At 36.5% G+C, this 18,453-nt stretch overlaps 3 protein-coding genes across 4 annotated transcripts in view; 1 reads left to right on the forward strand and 2 right to left on the reverse strand.

Annotated features, from left to right (window-relative positions):
* Positions 1–3,852, forward strand: part of LOC120637716 (sister chromatid cohesion protein PDS5 homolog B-B) — a 31,005-nt gene extending 27,153 nt beyond the window's left edge. The window contains exon 19 of the mRNA XM_039909717.1: positions 729–3,852. Coding sequence (XP_039765651.1) covers positions 729–830 — 102 coding nt within the window. The 3' untranslated portion in view covers positions 831–3,852. The remainder of the gene's footprint in view (positions 1–728) is intronic.
* A 2,866-nt stretch (positions 3,853–6,718) lies between these two features.
* LOC120623541 (trypsin-like) lies at positions 6,719–13,650 on the reverse strand. Of its 2 annotated transcripts, none has more exons than XM_039889607.1 (7): positions 13,169–13,650; positions 11,753–12,026; positions 10,724–10,905; positions 9,422–9,519; positions 8,387–8,443; positions 7,626–7,744; positions 6,719–6,956 (listed from the first exon to the last, which is right to left on the reverse strand). In XM_039889607.1, exons 1-7 carry the CDS (start codon positions 13,254–13,256, stop codon positions 6,791–6,793), a joined length of 984 nt encoding a protein of 327 aa, XP_039745541.1. In that variant the 5' UTR covers positions 13,257–13,650; the 3' UTR covers positions 6,719–6,790. The 2 variants fall into 2 exon arrangements, with proteins under 2 accessions (XP_039745541.1, XP_039745532.1); XM_039889598.1 differs by having other exon boundaries at positions 8,276–8,443.
* A 131-nt stretch (positions 13,651–13,781) lies between these two features.
* LOC120623530 (solute carrier family 2, facilitated glucose transporter member 8-like) overlaps positions 13,782–18,453 on the reverse strand; it is a 36,023-nt gene continuing 31,351 nt past the window's right edge. Inside the window, exons 7-9 of the mRNA XM_039889587.1 lie at positions 17,961–18,190; positions 17,086–17,280; positions 13,782–15,901 (exon numbers count right to left, since the gene is read on the reverse strand). Coding sequence (XP_039745521.1) covers positions 15,629–15,901; positions 17,086–17,280; positions 17,961–18,190 — 698 coding nt within the window. The 3' untranslated portion in view covers positions 13,782–15,628. The remainder of the gene's footprint in view (positions 15,902–17,085; positions 17,281–17,960; positions 18,191–18,453) is intronic.

The raw sequence follows: 18,453 nt of genomic DNA on the forward strand, positions 1-18,453 counted from the left end.
CATGGGCTAACTTGTAGTGGATTAAAAATAAAATACAACGTAATGTGTGGTATGCATAGGTAAGTAATGGGTATTTCAATTTCATTTGTTTAGGTTATTATTATGCTTATTTTATGGAATTACCGCTGCGACGATAGGACCGAGTGCGAGAACGTTGATCGCAAGTTAACGGCTTAGAGCTATTGTAGGGTGCCCATAATTATCTTTTCCGGGGACTGATCTTTTGTAACCGTTAATTTCTGCATCGTTAAGTAAAACATAAAAAAAAGAAGTATATGTTCATAGATTTGGTTATTTTTGCTTTTATTTTTGCTCTTAGGCTCCCCGCATTCAGTCTATATATCATTGTAAAATAATATATCGCCAATAATATAGACTAAGTGCACTATAATCAACAGCTTAAACGTTTATTAGTAATGGCGATAAGTCATTTGACTTTCACTTACTTATTTAGTTGTCCGTGTTCTTCGGCCGCGTCTGTTAAGGTTTATTAGAAATACCGTGGAAACCGCTGGGATGAAAAGTATCCTATGTTAATCTCCGTCCTTTCAACTAACTCAAGTTAATTGGTAGGTTGGTAGGGTGTGAAAGAAGGACAAACAAACACATTTTCGCATTTATAATTTTAGTAAGAATTAAAGAACTCGGCATATAATGAATCAATTGTGTCAATTGCCTCATTATTTTCAATTCAGAGCAAGTCTTAACTTGATAATTTATTTCCACAGCCCTCTGAAGCATCAGATACCCAGATAATACTGCCCGGACTAGAACAACCTCCCGAAACGGAATTGGAAGAACCGCTGTCCAAGCGTGTCCTGAATGACTGAGCGGCTTCGTACCCCGGGATGTATTCTGACCCACGAGGTTTGTTTTGTAACTTTGCAATCGGTGGCAATGTCTAAATTATTGTATACTTACTGTCATAATCTGTGAAATTTCAAGGTTTTTTTTTGATCTTGAAATCTGTGTATTACGCGATGACATTTGAACTGTGTATGTGCGTGAATAGTGCGCCCGGCCTAAGTGTAGAGTTGTCAAAGGCGCCACTTGATTTTTTTTTACTGGCCCAGAAACCAATGCCGTACAGCTTTGGGTTCTTATGAGCCTCAGCACCGTTTTTTTTTATTAATTCGGTTAATAGCTCTAGATTCTGTCTGATTCGGTGCTTTGTGCATCTTCTATTTACCAAAGTATATCAACACCAAAATGCACTAAAACAAATTCAATTGATAGGCCCCAAAAGTAGTGCTGTCCTTTACAAACTGAAAAAGCATAGCACTATTTTTGGCCTAGTCAATTAAGGTAGAAGATTTTTGTACAACAGAATTAGCGCCATTGAGAAATGTTTAGTTCTACGACCATTTAGGGCACAAGGCGATGGGTTTCATTACAAATGTCGTCATATTCGCGTCACGGCCCTCTGAGACCTGCTGGTCCATGCAAAATATACGACGACAACTTCAAGAATATACTGCGGCAAGCCTTGTCACCGGGCGCTCAAGACATTTCTCCGCAGGCTGGGTTCACTATGCAAATTTATAAAGTGTCAGTTTTTTTAACTTTGTATTCTATAGCAATGTCTAAGTTCTTGTCCTTCATATTTGATGTACCAAAGTTCGCTTTCTATAAATTCTCTTTAATCTGTGACAATACTTAAATTATTAAAATTTTATACTGCATCTGCATTACCGTGATTTTTTTTCGCTATTACCAATAATCTACCATAATCATGTCAAATCTCTATAATGTTTTTTAATTCTTTTTTAATATATACAATCGTAAATGGTCTTTATAAATTAAAAAAAATAACGCTGTATATCAGCCTTAATCTTGAGAATGTTTGTTAAACCTATCCAAGTCCTTAGTTTTGTATAAATTACGCCTTAATAAGATTTCAGTATAGAATTTTAAGATTTTTTATTTTTGTGCGCATATCTGGTATCATGGTAAATTTCGCCTTTACAGAATATCAGTTTTCAAATAATCAATTTCCTAACAAAGTGTGTGTTTAATTTTAGGTACATTAAGTAGAATTTACATCACGACAATTATTTTAGTCTGTAGTTACTCAAATAAAAAAGCCACCCTTATTCATTTTCAATCAGAATATATTCCTGCCGTTCCTATATAGCCTCAGGGCATCATCCAGTCAGTGGTCTAGTCACAAGAACAACTGTCCTATTTTTCTCAAAAATTAACCTAGCTAGAAAGGGAACAGCCTAACGGAATGCGGTTTTATTAAGGTGGCTCTAGCCGACCACATCTCTACACAAAATTTTACGGTGGATAATTCCACTATTAATTGCTCCAAATCCTAAAGTAAGCTAGATATCGCTTTATTAAAGCCATTATATTTAGCTAAATCTAAAAAATATTTAAAAAAAATGTATAACTTTTGTACATAGAGCGTAATATTGCCATAAAACTGAGATATTGCTGACTGACTGACTGAGCCTGCCAGACAACGTATTTAATTTTCAAATATTGTTTTGATTTAGGTGTAAATAACGCTAAGATTACTATATCTAGCTTACTTTAGGCCTAAATAATAGTTTATACTAGAAATATCTAGCGATAACTTCAACTTTGGTATGAATGCAACCTGGCCAGAGCCACTTTAAGCTAACCTAACCTAACATTTGCAGGTTATTGACTAGACATAATATGGTATAATTACGCTTAAATAATCGAAGACTGGCTATTTATAACCCGATCGATATCAACAAGGACATAAGATTAATATTTGATTGAGAAAATCTTGCTACACGGTTAAGACGTAATAAATATACAGTATTTATAATGCGAAATTTGGAAAGTCCTGTATTTGTTGATATATTTTTTAGGTGCTGACAACTTAACAGACTAAAAATGACATATAACTAAGGCGCTGCTTAAATCTAGGGAATTAATAACTGCGACCATGGTATCCTGTCAAAAGTGTCTACATTTGCGCATCGCAGCTAAAACTGTACTATGTATGAACAATTGAAGAATATCCTTTTTTAGTAAGATCAAAAAGAACTTGTACACTTTGGCCACCTCAGCTCACGCTAGCGCTCGCACGTAATTTTCGTGCGAAGGTGTGGTATTCGCTAAATATCGCCACTACTCTTTCTATGATCAGGGGTTTTCATCGGTTTCACGTTACGCTCTAACTCAAGAATACAAGGGAAATAAGTAAAAATATTTCCCTTTTCCTAATTATGACATTGAAATGATATTTGCCTGAGCATGAGACAAATAATCGCAAAACTAAGAAGATTTGTTGCCTGGCGCGTATTGTGGTTCTGGTTCGATCTAAACTGGTCCAAAATCATATAGATTTTGTATTAATATTGATGAAAATCAATAAGAAATAATTTAATGTAACTTTTAGTATATTTAAGAACCATTGTGAGGTTTAACCTGAACTTTTTATTTTTTATGAAAGTATTTTACATGTAAAGACTTGGCAGATTTAAATGTTTGCGTTGAGGACGCAATCATATTCATATGAATTTCTATATTAATATCACTAAAGAATTATTGAAGGCTAATTTAGTCTTTTAGAGTTACGCTAATTTAGATTTGTACCTATTGTGGTTTATTTTTTCACACTTCGCTGTTTTTATTGTTAAGAGGCTGGTGCAGTTTTTCTCATTTGAATTGGTGGATCTATTTTTCCATAATGGATAAGTTGTAAAGCAACAGGATGCAGATCAATCAGAAAATCATTATGTTTACCGATGGACATAGATCTTTTTTTAGCATTTCTAAATACCAGACTATCGCTTGCGACCAACGGCTCTCTGCAAATCGTTTGATGTAAAATTTCCACTTATTCGGGGTCAAATAACGCTGCATTTTCTATAATAATTTTTTTTTTACCTAGTAGTACCGTTAAGAACGAGATAAAACCTTTAGATACTTGACAAATGAATAATGAGACTATAATATAGGAAATGGGTCTATCATTCATCATACTATCTAAATCTAATTTACGTAATTCCCGGGTAAATTTACAAAATTTATTATATATCAGCACCTTGTTTAAAATGTCAAAACTCCGAATCTGTCAATGTCTGTGTGATCCGCTTGAATAATAGTAAGGAGAACAGTGTATTATAGAATTTGATTTAAGTTACTGATACCTATAATAATGTTTGATCGTTCGCTCGTTGTTTTTAATTGTAATTTAATTTCGACTGGTCGATTATTTTCTTATTTTTTATATAATTTAAATAATTCGGCCTCATGTGCCTCAGAGGGGATATCCTTAGAATTTATGAATACACATGACTTGTTTTGGCGTTTATTTATATTGCTTTTTTTTTTACAAAAAAAGAAAAATATATATATATATATTACTACCTAATCTTAAAACTCGTTATTTTTCCATGTGTACTCAATAATTTTAACATTGGATTGCTTGTTCGGAATATAATTAATGACACAAATTAGTTTTTAAAGTTTATGGACATCGCGCGTATTATTTTATCGTAAGTATATACGTGATAAAAACTTGTTGATTTGTTATTTTTAGGTTATTTTATATTAAGCTTTTTATAGCATGATGTATTGACTAAATTCCGTATCTATTCAATGGGTTACTGATACATCTTTTGCTCTGAACTTTCAGTCATATTCTTATAGAAAACTTATTCAGTTTGTTTTGTTGTACATAATTACAACAAAACAAATTAATTAATTTAATTTTTGGAAAAATGCTTTTCAGATGTCTCTTTTTCTTTACCATATAAATCGTAATTCGATCGTAGGTAGAAAATCTTACTTGGCCCTCAGATTGCAATACAAAAAATCTATGAGCGTTTTATAACTTGTCTTTCGTATAACTAAAACATACAAAGTAAAAAAGGTGCATAGGTGTTACGTCGAAAAGCTAAGTTCTACTAAAAACGTACCAGACTGCTACAATTATTTATTGTACTGGTGAGTGACATCAAATAGCACCCACCCATGGTACGAGATTTGTACACTCGTTTTCGAAGGTCGGTTTTGACTATCGGTTTTCTTTTTAAAGCTCAAATTCGTCAACAATCCTAAAGCAAGGATTACAGGATTTGCGACTCTAAAGCGAGACGCATTAGGTTCCTTGTACGCTAAACGTACCAGATTTCCGATACTCTAAAATGGCACCACGATTGCGAGCATGCAAATCTTATGCAAATCTTATAGGGTCGTAGATACTGTATCAATTAAATATTTTTCCGTTAATTGCCACAATTTTCTGGCTAGTTTATATATATTGGCTATATTGCAAAAGGATCACTTTTTTCTATATTTTAACAATTGACGAATAGGTAACTGGGTAGGTAACTTTTCAATACGCAACTATTATAAAAGCAACGTAAGCCAAATGGAAATCGATAAATACGGTCGTTGCAGATTTGTGCAGCGCTTAGACTGAGATACCACTCGCTTTGTGTTGTACCACTCAGCTAGTCGCCTCATACCGTTATTGACATGACGACCTAACTGTAGTTTACGTACTTACGAGCGGCTTCCTGCGACTATGCTTTCAGCCGCTAAGTAGCATTAAATGTAGGGCGTTGTTACTAAGTACATCTCAGGTCGATGGACATGGGGCGACACTTAGGCCGTTTTCCTTGTATGCCCTGCGAAGCGTTCTCATCAGGTGGGCCATTGGTGCTTAGTCAGTAGTATATTATTGCTATAAAAATAAGCTCTTCTGTCCATTTAGTAGAAGCTCATTGGGAGGACCATTGCATTTGCCAGTTGTCCAACAACTTGGAATCGGTATGTCAGCGTCCGTCAGTCCAGGTATAGTCCCCGTCCATATCCACTTCAGTTCCTTGTGTTTCTTCTGCAGTTATTTATTTCTCTTATGATTCAAATATTTTCTGCTAGCTTAGCTTAGCTACATACTAAATTCCATTTAATCCATACTAAGTTCCTAAGAGCCTTTATGATGTAGTAATATTAATTTTATTATAAGTCAATAATTATTTTTCCGCAGTACTTTTACGCATCACGCCTCGATGTCCACGAACATTAATTAGCATGTGATAAGTATAATAGAATGTGTTTAATTTCTTTGTGTCGTTTAATTTATTTTAAGTGTACCAAAAACATGGATGAGCCCGTGACGGCATGCGGGCGCGCTCGGTGTCCCGCAGTGATGATTCTCTGTAGTTATGTATTAAAATAAATAATAAATACATTTAATAACGTGTTTCAATCTAATGCCTTTAAATAATTCTACCAGTTCGTCCTCCGTGCCTTGACAACAGGTTTTGGAAGGTTACAAGGTAAAACCAATGTGGTTTTCATTTACACGTTGTGTTACATTTATCTAATGAATAATGATAAATCTTGTATTATGTAAAATGTATTTTTATTTATATTCGATGTGAGATTGGTATTTATTTTCAATAACTAAAACTGAAAAATCTTACGGTCCGCCATCACAGGTGAAATGCCGAATTCAATATTATGACGTAACTCTTATATAAACATTTTGTACCGCTAGAACTTCGAAAATCTCTGCGTACCTTTATTAAGTATTTTGTGATTTCAAACTATCTGTTGCCAAGTTTTTTGTAATGAATACAAAAATCAATAATCTTTAGTTATGGAACGAGGTTTCTGGAAAACTAAGAATTAAGACGAAAATCATAAGACAGTTTCTCAAAATTAGTCATCATGCCTATATACCGAACTATTAATTATAAATAAAATAGAAACCTATGCAATGTTATTAATAGTTTACTTTCAACGTCATTTATTTTGAGTTAAGATTCCAAAGTTCAGATGGAATGCGATTGTTTCAATCGTGCCTGTTGTCAGGCTGCGTGACTTCCTCTGGGTTCTGAACTGCTTCCACATCATCGCGTATATGCACCGGCGGCCGCACCACGGGGTCTATGTCTTTCATAGCTTCAATCAGTTCTGCTGTTGTTTTGTAAGACGATATCGTGTGCTTTACGAAGTCCCTGTGAAAAGGATAAACCGGCTAAGTGCCAAAGTGCAATATGAAAGTCTACTTACCTAATATCAACAAACGCTTTTATAACATGATTCCGAAGGTAGTTCTGGCCATACCAATGCATAAGTTTAAACAATTTGTTAAAACACACTAGATTACAGAGAGGTTACTAAACAATTAATGTTTTTTTACGATTGATGAATTCCTTAACGATAAGGCTGCTTGGAAGCCGGCCACTCCGCTCTCATCTCTCACAAAACAGACAAATTCTAAAGATTGTCAAACTTTAAAATGATGTCGGAAAAGAGCAATCTGCAGAGTTTCTTGCCGGCTCTTCTCAGTGAAATCTGCTATCCGAACCGGTGGTAGAGTCACTACAAACAGACTTGACGTTTTAAGAGTGCATAAAAAGTTGGCCTACTTAAGAAAATTACTTTTGAATTTGAATTTCTATTATCGGGCAAAACACACGTTTCTTGAATGGGGAATAGGAGACACTTCTTTCTCAAGTTTTTGAAGCCTTATAACTAGTCTATGGTTGGACTCAGTTAGACTCAGTCTATGGTTTTAAACCCAGCCACCAGGCGATGAGATGGTACACCGACGACGGAAAGTACAACACCTACCCACGAGGAATTCCTCACGAAAATAAAGTAAGTGTATTCTTTTTACGTACCTAAAGTAAAACGCTTTGATAAATACAGCCGGCTGAGTCGTGTGCCCACAGCGCTCTGGACCAAAGCTCATCACTCCCAGAAGGCGGTTGTATTGCACAGCCGGGGCCCCGGCGTCGAACTGAGTATAATTAATAACTTCTTAGTAACTCTCTAGATAGTAAAACGTAAGCTTTTTTTTATTCCAATATAAATTACCCCTTGACTGTAATCTCACTTGATGGTAACCGCCGGGGTATGACAGTAATTACCCATATCCCTTATCGGTTTCTACGCGGCACCCTTAGCGTCACGTCTTGTCGATAGGGTCAGTGGTCCCTAGCCACGGCTCTATAGCCTCCCACCAGACGATAGGTACGCGCAATCAGAGTTGGCCGGACTCAAAATAAGTAATTTTGATGACCTTACTGGCGCAGTGGAACGGAAAAAAATCTTAAAATCATAATTTCAAAATTTTTTCCGGTCCTGTTCTGATAGAAGGCTACTCACCACCCTACCGACAAAGACGTGCTGCCAAACGATATACCGTTCCGGTATAATGTCACGTACCTAGAAACCAATTAGAGGTATGGGTTTTAATTTAAGTGCCATACCCATAACAGTTTATCATCTTAGACAAGTCAAGGAATAAAAAAAATAAACCGACACTTACCAAACACGCATCTCTGATACCTTCCCTCAAAGAGGCGCAGAAGAAGTCAGGCGTAAACTGGAAGCCGCTGACGAGCTGGTATGCGTCGCTACAAAATCCCCGGGTACGTACTTTGAGGCGCGCTGTCATCAGATCCGGTGTGTGATCTCTAAATGCCGTGTCTGATCCCTAGATGGCAATAAACGTGATATTATAAGCAAGAATACTGATCGTTATTTGATATTCTACTGATTCGGCCATAAGTTATATTCCTATCATGACGGCTGCATACGCTCGGAGTAGAGCGTACGGTCTTGGGCCGGATTGTACTTCGAGCATATTTTCTCTCGAATTCAGTGCGTGGCAGTCCAGTTTTTGTTTCTGATACGTGTGTTCTCAAGTCGCAACATGGATATAGATAGTTCTGACGAAGACATATTTTATTAGCTGCATTAAAAAAAGAAAAATGTGTGGTTAGAAATAATTTGTCAAAATCAATTTAAATATCGTGAATTTTACAAAATTTTTGACACGCGAACGGAGCCGGTCGGTTGTTGCTCGAGGGCGAAAGAGCACGAGCATTGAGCAGCCGACCGGCGCGACGAATTACCTGCTTAATATTACACACCGAGCGTATTGAGAGCATCCCCGAGCATTCTCTTATCATAAAAGAGATCAAATGTAAAAATAAAACTTATTTCAATGTCTTAAGACGCTTTTTTAAATGCGATTAAAATTTGCTCTGCTCTCCGCGCTGGCTATCTTAACGGACCCTTAGTGTCTTCGTGGGACAAGGTACTTCAGCAAGGTTTAGGTACTTTGGAGTTGGATTTAGTAACAGTAGAGCTGGTCCGGGGAATTAGGTTATCTACTACCACCAAGCTTATTTATGGTATAATGCACTATTGTTGTGAAGGGAGTTGTTGCCGCTGTAATTACAGGTACTTACTTAAGGTTCTGGTTCAGAACTTCAGGTTGATGGACACGGGGCGGCACTTTGTTGTACGTGATCTTCGCATGCCCTGCGAAGCGTTACTCTGTTTAAAGACGATGGTTTTCAACTAAGCATCAAGAGGACCGGCAATCAAAATACGAGATACCAAAGCTAAGCTGTTGAATGTTCTTTCAATAAAATATAAAATTAAGAAAAGAAAACACAAAAATTACGCGTGTAGCTCCCCAGCCAGTAACAGACACGAAGCTCTGTGCATAAGGCTCCTTCATCCCGTCGTAGATTCTGATCAAATTGATGTGCCGTTGGAATTCTGTTGGTAAGGAAACAGTAGCCATTAACGTTATGGTTATCATATAAACTAATGTCACGCTCACATATAAACACCTGTACCGTTAGTCTGTCATTTTATATGGAGGAACAAACGTCAAAATTTGTAATGTTTTTGGTACTTAACTCCTTATCTCCAACATAAGTTAACGTAACTTTAATAGCGGAAGATAAGTCTGCGGGACGGAAGGCAATGCTACTGGGAACAGTATTGTGCAAGTTGTAAGATATGTTATTTTCTTTCGTTCTTCAACTTATTTTATTAAATAACTTTCGTGTGAGAGATTATTTTTCTATTTTACCATAACTTGGCAACAAAGTTGAATTATTGAAGAACCAAGTAGGTGTAGTGGTGGGAATAAAGCGTTTTGAGAGCTGTTATATTTTAAAAAAAGTGGACTGTATTGAAAGGCGAAAAAGAAAGATATTTAAAGATTAAGAAAATACGTGAAGGACAAATCTGGATTGAAAGGAATCAACTCACGCTACCCCTCCGCAAATCCAGCGTGTCACTTATTTTCACTTAGGTACACACAATAAATTCACCACCACAACACAATAAGGCATTATGCGAAACGATATAAATTTATATTATTTTTATAACTCATACGGCCATATTTTTTGTTCTAACGAATTGTACGTGCGCGCGAATGTCGCGCGGTAGTCGGGGGTCGATTTTTTGTTCATAGATTTGCAAACCCCAAAGGACGGGTAGGAAGGAATAACGATAGAATTTTTAATGAGAGGGAAAGAGAAAGTGACCAATTAGTCATTTTTAATAGAAGTGTTTTGTTTTGGCACATATTTTGATTGCCATATTAAAATTGTGATTCCCATTATTTCCAAATAAGTTCCGTTTATTTTTAAATCATTACTTAAAAATCATGATAAATGTTTGGAGGTTTTAATATAGGGACGTCGTATAGCTTTATTTAAATAATTTAATCATGTAATGTAAGTACCTAATACCTTAAATCCGACTGAGAAGAGTAGGTAAGCTTTTATGATACCATATTTTATCTACCAGTAGATTTCACTCGAGCCTCACTAAGGACTCTATACCTTGGTGAATGGTAGTTTGATCTTTAATTTTATGAGAAGGATGGAAACTTCAAAATCATTTTTTATATATCCTAGCTTAGCCTTTAAATGATGGGTAGATATATTCATTGTTAGTAATTTCATACCCAAATTTTCAGCAAGCTTCAACAACGCAATGTCTGCGTGCGGCACTGGTTCCTCTTCAAATTTAGGGTGTCTAACAGCTCCCGCCACATCCACTAGCTGGCCTCCCTCGTGCGGGTGTGCACTGCCAACCCGCACTTTAACGTATCTGCCCAAGGTTTTCATTGGTGCAACATGGAGGACGCTGAAGAATTTGAAGATGATCAATTCCGGATTTTTTATTGGTTAATTGCTTTTAAATTTTACGCGTTGTGGTATTGTTTTTTTTAGTTAAATTTCTATGCCTTCGGTTGCCTGGAAGAGATAATTATGTTCCTCCTAAAATTTCTTGGTACCTCTTTTTCATGCTGTATTGTAATTTTGTATTTTTGTTTTAACCTTACTTCTTTGATGTTGAAGGTGTAATAAAAATGTATGAATTTTGTAGTTATTTATCATCAACAGAATTAAAGGCACACAGAACCCTCATTCTGGCTGAATGAGAGTTTTTTGCATTATTGGATTCCGTGGTTTGTGTCCCAAAACATTAAAAACGGCGCACCTTTCATTTCACACCCGCACAATTTTTTTCCCTTTTACCCACCCCATTTTATGGTAAACGTTTAGAACATCAGAGGTAAAATAGGCAGCTGCCTATTCTCAAACATTCCATTTAGCAGTTGCTAAATGGAATGTTTGAGTAACACTACTAAAGTGGAGTTGTTTTTGATGCTTCAATATTAGTCGTATACACGGTTTCTGTATATTCTAAATTCTGTGATATCATCATTCTTTAATCTCCTTTTGTAACAACTTCTGTCCTATAGGACACAGTGATTTAGAGCTTAGACCCAAACTAGGCAAATAACCTTAGTTACCTACATTTGCTCCTTTGCTGGAACTGCGGAACAAACTGCCTGTTGAAATTCGTAAAAGTATTCCCCCTTCTTTAATTACGTAAAACATGTCTACAAATCGTCTTAGATACGCCCATTACTTTTGAGAAACATATGTAGGTACACAATATAGTAGGTAAAGCTACTGAAACTTACTAGTTCAAGCAATGTGCAGCTGTTAGCACCCAGTTAACATCGACAATGGTGCCAGCGCACCAAAGCCTTCCGTTTATAATAATTGCAGCGATGTACGGAAAGTTCTTAGTATCGGTGGTATTTCCACCGCGAATCCTCAAGTTCTCCCTGTTGCGGTCCAGGAGATGGTCGTTTCGGATTCGTAAAGCTTTCTTATTATCATGGTGCCGACGTCTGCTGGTTTTGAGTTGAACTTCTTGGGGCTCGTTGTAGTCCACGTTCACTTTGAATTTAACTTGAAAGTAAAAAACAAAATATGTTGTAGGTTAGTTCAAATTATGTATCAGCAGGTACTGCGTTTGATTTCGGATTGGGCCAAACATTATTGGACTTGAATGACAACAAAGACATTGAGAGGGAGCGTAAGGCGTCGGCGATAAGATGTAATATGATGGCCCGCAAGTTTACACGGTCTACAAGGGAAGTGAAGCTTACACTTTTCAGAGCATATTGTCAAACATTTTATACGTGCAGCTTGTGGGTGTCATATACACAGAGGGCTTATAACGACCTACGTATACAATACAATAATGGCTTCAGAGTATTGTTGGGGCTGCCGCGCTTCTGCAGTACATCACAAATGTTTGCGGAGAATCACGTTGATGACCTTTACGCAATCATGAGAAAAAGATCTGCATCAATGATGAGCAGAAGGTCCAAAATATTAAGCGTGCGGTATTTCGAAAATATTAACCAATAAATGGGAAAATCCCTTTATGGAGCACTTGGTTGGTACACACTTACCACACCAGGTGCTCAAGAGGGTATTTACCTTAGGAGATTCCTAATTTATTATTATTTACAGGTTTGGCCAATTTTAGTTTATAATATAGTAAATAAGATAATTGTTATTTTTGTAGCTAAGGATTGTTATCTGAATGAAACGTTATTATTATTATTATTCCTCAGTAGGTATTGGGTTTTGTAAAGAAATTCTTGGTACCTACCAGCCTAGAGAGGATTAGGATAGCGTCGTTGCTGATATAAAGACAAAACCAAGAGATATTTGGTTTTATTTAATACAGAAATTAACAAAAGGAAACATGTACTAATCTCCTGACACTGACATGACAATAACACTGAAATTCTTTATTTGAATTCTATGACAATCTCCCCTCCTTAAAATCAGTGACCTAGTCATTAAGATATGTAGGGGCTCGTCGTAGCCTAGGACAGAGATCATCTTGAGATTCGCTGTCTTTTGCGTTTGTTGAATTTGTTTCGGAATGATGTTGTAAATCATCTTGAGATTCGCTGTGATTAGCTTCTCCGGGATCATTGCCTTCCCCCAGTTTTCAAACATTACTTAACTGGTAGGTACCTACTACCTACCATTTAAAATATTTTTTTGTGTAGGTAGGTGCATTTGTGTCTTACCTACTGATGCGCCATTTTGTTCCTTATCAACAAAAGCAAAGCAAAAATTTAAATAAAAACACAAAATCGCAGTCCTGACTAAAAACATAGTGTATTTTATGACTAGCGGTTTGTTTCCATAAAGTGTACCTATTTTATTAGCTTAGCTATACTATGCATAAGTATAATAAATATAGTTTTTCGTTTTATTGAGTGATAAGTTTTTTTATCGCTTTATATTATTGTTTTGGTGGACCTAAATAATCTGTACGACATACGAGGTATGGCATCATAGGAAGTGTACTTGCCTTCCTGAAACATTATCGCCGACATGTTGAGAAGATGTAGCCATAATATTTCCAGGCTGTACCTATATACCTATCTCTCAATTCGCAAAAATAAATTATATACCACTTGCTCAGTAGGACATGGGATTAGGAACGGTTACTTGTTTTAACCGGTTAAATAAACAATACCGAAATATAATCTACATGGTGCCGATACTCATGACAGGTTACATACAATGATCGAAACCAGTTTAAAATATTTACTGTATTCGAAGACTCTGTCAGTATTAACGTCTGTGTTGAAGAATAAGGTATATTTAATAAGCAGGTAACAAAAAGTACAAATTTGTATAAATTATTTAATGGCATCTGTACTTATCACTAATAATACCATTTATTTATTCGTCATTAATATCACAATCGGAAGGCACAATAAAAATATATTTTTGTTAACAATTTCAACTATCACAGAATTAACTAGATTAATATCAATTGCACAAAAATTTCGGCCCACATTTATAGCCTTTTTATAATAATATTAAATTGGTAAATTTTCTCATACACTACGCGCGTCCTATATTTGCAAGACAAGTCACGAATGGCTGTGCAGGGCGCCCTGTGTGAGATTTTTTACCTACGTTTACTACTTTCGATCTATCTACTTTATTCGATTGATCGAAAGTTGACTATGATTTATATGGAATAGAAAGAGCGCCATGTAGTTAAAATTCTTAAGCACGATACAGTTAACTTACACAAGAACGCATAGGTAAACGTAGGTAGAACAGTTATTTATTTGTTTACTTACTTACATACCCAGTTTATTATAGTTTTCCAACCCAGATATCGAGCCATTAACGCAGACTGAGTGTAGGTAGCCATCAAACACAAATTTCCCGTTTTTTTTTCAATATTTGTACCGATAGATTATGTGCTATTGAATTGAAATTTAAAATGTTAAGTTAAATAGTAAAAAAAAACATTAAAATTGGTTTTTGTCGGCTAAATCGGCGGGAATGACTGTCATAGTTTTGAGTATTTTAATCGTGAAGTTTGCCGTGTGGTGATGGCAGATCAGAATACAGGTTACACCGCCTCTTCTTCCCGCGGTTTTCGTACGAGGCGACTAAGGGAATACCTATAACGGAGTACGGGCAGCATTGTTCTCTGTGCTACTGCTAACATCTACTGCAATCACCAACCTAACTGCCTAGCCCAGCGATTATGGATGTACCTTTTCGTTGGGAGAGGTCTTTATTCCAGCAGTGGACTGGTATAGGTTATTGAGGAAATGTACAAGGTACATGCGCGAAGGTCTACGAGAGCTAACGCCAGGCCGGGCGATTAAGAACATGCGATTTGTACACGCTAATACAGATTCCTTCTAGGCTCCAGCCTAAGCCTTAGTGCTACGCTTTGAGCTATAAGCGGTATAGCAGTTATATTACACACACATCGGTTTCTACGCGACATTGGACTGGAACGCTAAATCGTTTGGCGGTACGTTTCTGTAAAGTGGTAATAAGCCCCATCCAAAGCTTCCTACCAGAGCAGACAATAGAAAATTCTAAAATTATGAACTCCAAATTGCCCGTGGAAACCTTCGTTACGATTCCCAGCCGCAATAATACACTTTTCAACGCATCATTTACAATAACTTTGAATGAAATTATCTACTTAAGTATTTCGCAGCTCGAATCACACAATATGAATTTTACTTTAGTACATCCCTACTCCGTATTCGGTAACTTTTAACAGTGGTAATTGTGGTAACAGTTGTAACATTTTAAAGTGCTTTTTACTTATTTATTAAGAGCACTAACAATATGCATATTACACGTTTAAAGTTAAAAAACCACCGCAGTCAAATTATGCGTTTTGATTACAGAAAAGCGATGGGCAAAATGCCAAAAAAGTTACAGGATTACATCAGTAGGTGCGTCATTGTTACCTACTTATCATATCCTAGTCCCTAGTTTTCATTCTCAGGCCCCAGGATAATTATATTTTTATTTAATTTCTATTATTATGTTTCTAACATTATCGTCACTGAACTGACTAACATATAACCAAAATATATTTAAACTGGGCATCTAGAAGAATTATAAGGAGTTGGAATACACTCCTCATGTCATTATCTAGTTATATTTTATAGACTGCTCATACACAGTCAGGTCATTAATCTGTGGTAACTCTATAATCTACTAATCTCGTCTCCAGCTTCCACATCTTTCCTCTTCTCCTTCTGCCTTCCGTCAAGTATTGCGTAAATTTCTTCAAGAGTTCTGTCTTTCGTCTCTGGTACATATAACACAGTGTACAGTGTACCGATGAAACAAACTAAGGAAAACATTATGAAAACCCAATGGATTCCAAGGAGCTTCAGCAGGGGGTCGTAGGCTTTTGTTTGGAGGAAGTCGCTTAACGCGTCCACGCTGCTCACGAAGGATGTTACCATGCCGCGATGCTGTAACAAATATATAATTTCTATTGGACATCAATTTTTTTATGTACTAGCTTTGAGGCCTCATTGGTGCGTGCATCTGTGTAAGTGTAATGTTTCGAACGTTTGTTCGTAGTTTCCATACTGCTTTAGTATATTTACTGTGCCTGTGTCTATCAAACTTAGCCACCTGCAGACACACCTTTCATACTAGAACGTAGCACTGCTGCTTGGCGACAGCAATGCTACTTATACTTTGCCACAGAAATATACATAGAGGCAATACTTTCCCAGACGAGTTTTGTCACGAAAACCTCTACTACTAACAAACATCAACACCTAGTACTTACCTAAAATTATAAATGCAAAGTGTGTCTGTTTGACTATTTGTTTGTTACGTATGTTCTCCTTAAACATTGCACAGATCTTGATGAAATTTGGCACAAATACATCTTGCGTGACAATTTGACAGTTTGTTGTTGGCAGCACAGTCTAATGTACGAAAAAACGGTTTTATTAATAGTACTTTAATATTTTTTAAAACAGCATAAGAGTATCGTAATGTTTCTCATATATTTTTAATATAATACTAGCTGCTGTTTGCTTTTTTATAATTTCGTAGAAAACGTAAGAAAATTTGAGACTTGATTCAAACTTTTCTTTTTTAATCCATGACGAAAATTTAATCAAGATTAGTTCAGCAGTTGAGACATGTGAAGGTAACCATCTGTTACCTTCCCATGTCCGCATTATGAATCGATTGTTTTAATCACTTAAAAATATATATGATATCAAACCCGTTTGGTCCACTTACTTACCTATTTGTCAACAAAAACTCAGGTTATGTAAATGTTTTCGGGGTGCCTAAATATTTATTCTAATGCGAAGATAATATGACTAGACTGTATCAATAACAACTTATACTTATATGAAACCTGGGTCTTATGCGTCCCCTCCATCTAATAGGAAATCTACCTAGACTTCCCATTAGATGGGGGGACATTAGACCTACTTATAGGGCTGGAGATCCCATCTCTATGCTAGACGCACCACCCAGTGACTAGGTAGCGGTTGTTGAAATTTTGTAGATTTAAATAATGGCAGCTTATAAAATTTAGATTGTTGGCGGTGGATTGAATTGACCGGAATAGAATGAAAAATACCCAAAATCTGGATAAAATCTGAGAGATAAAATCTAATAAGCTAACCTGAAACGAAAACAGCTCCGACGTTATCACATATGGCACAGGTTGGTATCCCGCGGCGTCAGCGAAGATGCAAAGGCACATAGCAACTACTGGCAACCAGCCAGGCAGCCATATTGACATGGAGGTTATGTAGAACCAGCCTCCAAGAGCTAGCATCGACAGACCCGTCGCAAATGACGTACCTGCTAGAAGCCACTGAAAAGATGAGAGAATATTCCATATTAAACTTTAAACTTATTTAAAAGAATATCTAACTAAGCAGTTTTGAAAATAATGCATAAAGAAGTAACACAGTCTTATGGTACATTAGAAGTCGTTTTTGTATGTAGACAGTGACATAATATCTTCTGCGTAACTAACATTGCGTTAGTACAGTTTAGAAAACATTTACTTCTGAGCATGTGTACCTATAATTCTTTTTTTTTTAAATTTTGTTCGTGAATCTGATGACTTGAGTCGATGATGTGTCATAATGTTGATATCGTTACTCCACGTGGGTTTGTCCGAAAACTTCGGTCGCTTCTTATCAATATTTTAGTAACAATGTCAAAGGTCAGAGATTATTTATTTTGGCCCAGATTCGGTCTGCCATCACCGGCCACGCAAGTACAGTTTTTTAATCAACAGCCGGAAGCTATACAAATAACCTTTTCTCGTGAAAACCTCAGAGTTGTATAGTGACATAATCGGCCGCTATTAAAAAGAAACAACGGACTTATGTTTGTTCTGCTTGTAAACCAAGCTCCATACAATAAAAAATCGAAGCCCTCTTACCACTTATAATAAACTGAGCTGATAAAATTTAACATCGCGTCGTAAGAAATTCAAAAATTTGTTGATTTTTGGCATTAAAAGTTCTTGGCATAAATTCTTACCTTCCGCCCAGTCTTCTCTACGATGCAGCTGGCAACAATAGAGCCCAGCAATTGTATAGCGCCCACTACTATCGTCTGCTTGTTGGGACTTAACTTCAAGCTGATGGACTCTGAAGCCTGTTCGAAGATAGACCCCGCGTACATTAGAACGACTAGGTAACCGCAAGTTTCTTGCGAGAGCATAACGTTTACTGCTATACGGAAGGCCTTGAATGTGGTTTTGTCTTGCACTGAAAGGTAAACCAATACATTAATAGCTTAATACCTTTATTAAACACCATAAAAGAGAAAATCTTCGTTGCGCAGCGCTGTGGATTTAAATGGGAGGGACTGGGTGGATAGAAATTTGTTGATTTAAAATTTATGAATTTTCTTTGGTCTGATCTGGTGGGACGCTTCGGCCGTGGACCATCACCTTATCCACAAAGACGTGCCACTAAGCGATTTAACGTTCCGGTAACATGTCGTGTATAAACCACGCTTTTATAAAACT

Source organism: Pararge aegeria, chromosome 1, assembly GCF_905163445.1.
Source record: "Pararge aegeria chromosome 1, ilParAegt1.1, whole genome shotgun sequence".
NCBI classification, from domain to species: domain Eukaryota; kingdom Metazoa; phylum Arthropoda; class Insecta; order Lepidoptera; family Nymphalidae; genus Pararge; species Pararge aegeria.

Excerpts from the sequence above, each read along its gene's own strand:
- LOC120623541 (XM_039889598.1), bottom strand. The coding sequence starts at position 13,256 with ATGTTTTTAGTCAGGACTGCGATTTTGTGTTTTTATTTAAATTTTTGC. Across the intron at positions 9,520-10,723 it reads GAAGCTTGCTGAAAATTTGG|AATTCCAACGGCACATCAAT; the intron begins GTATGAAATTAC and ends CCTTACCAACAG. Across the intron at positions 6,957-7,625 it reads ATCAAAGCGTTTTACTTTAG|GGACTTCGTAAAGCACACGA; the intron begins GTACGTAAAAAG and ends TCCTTTTCACAG.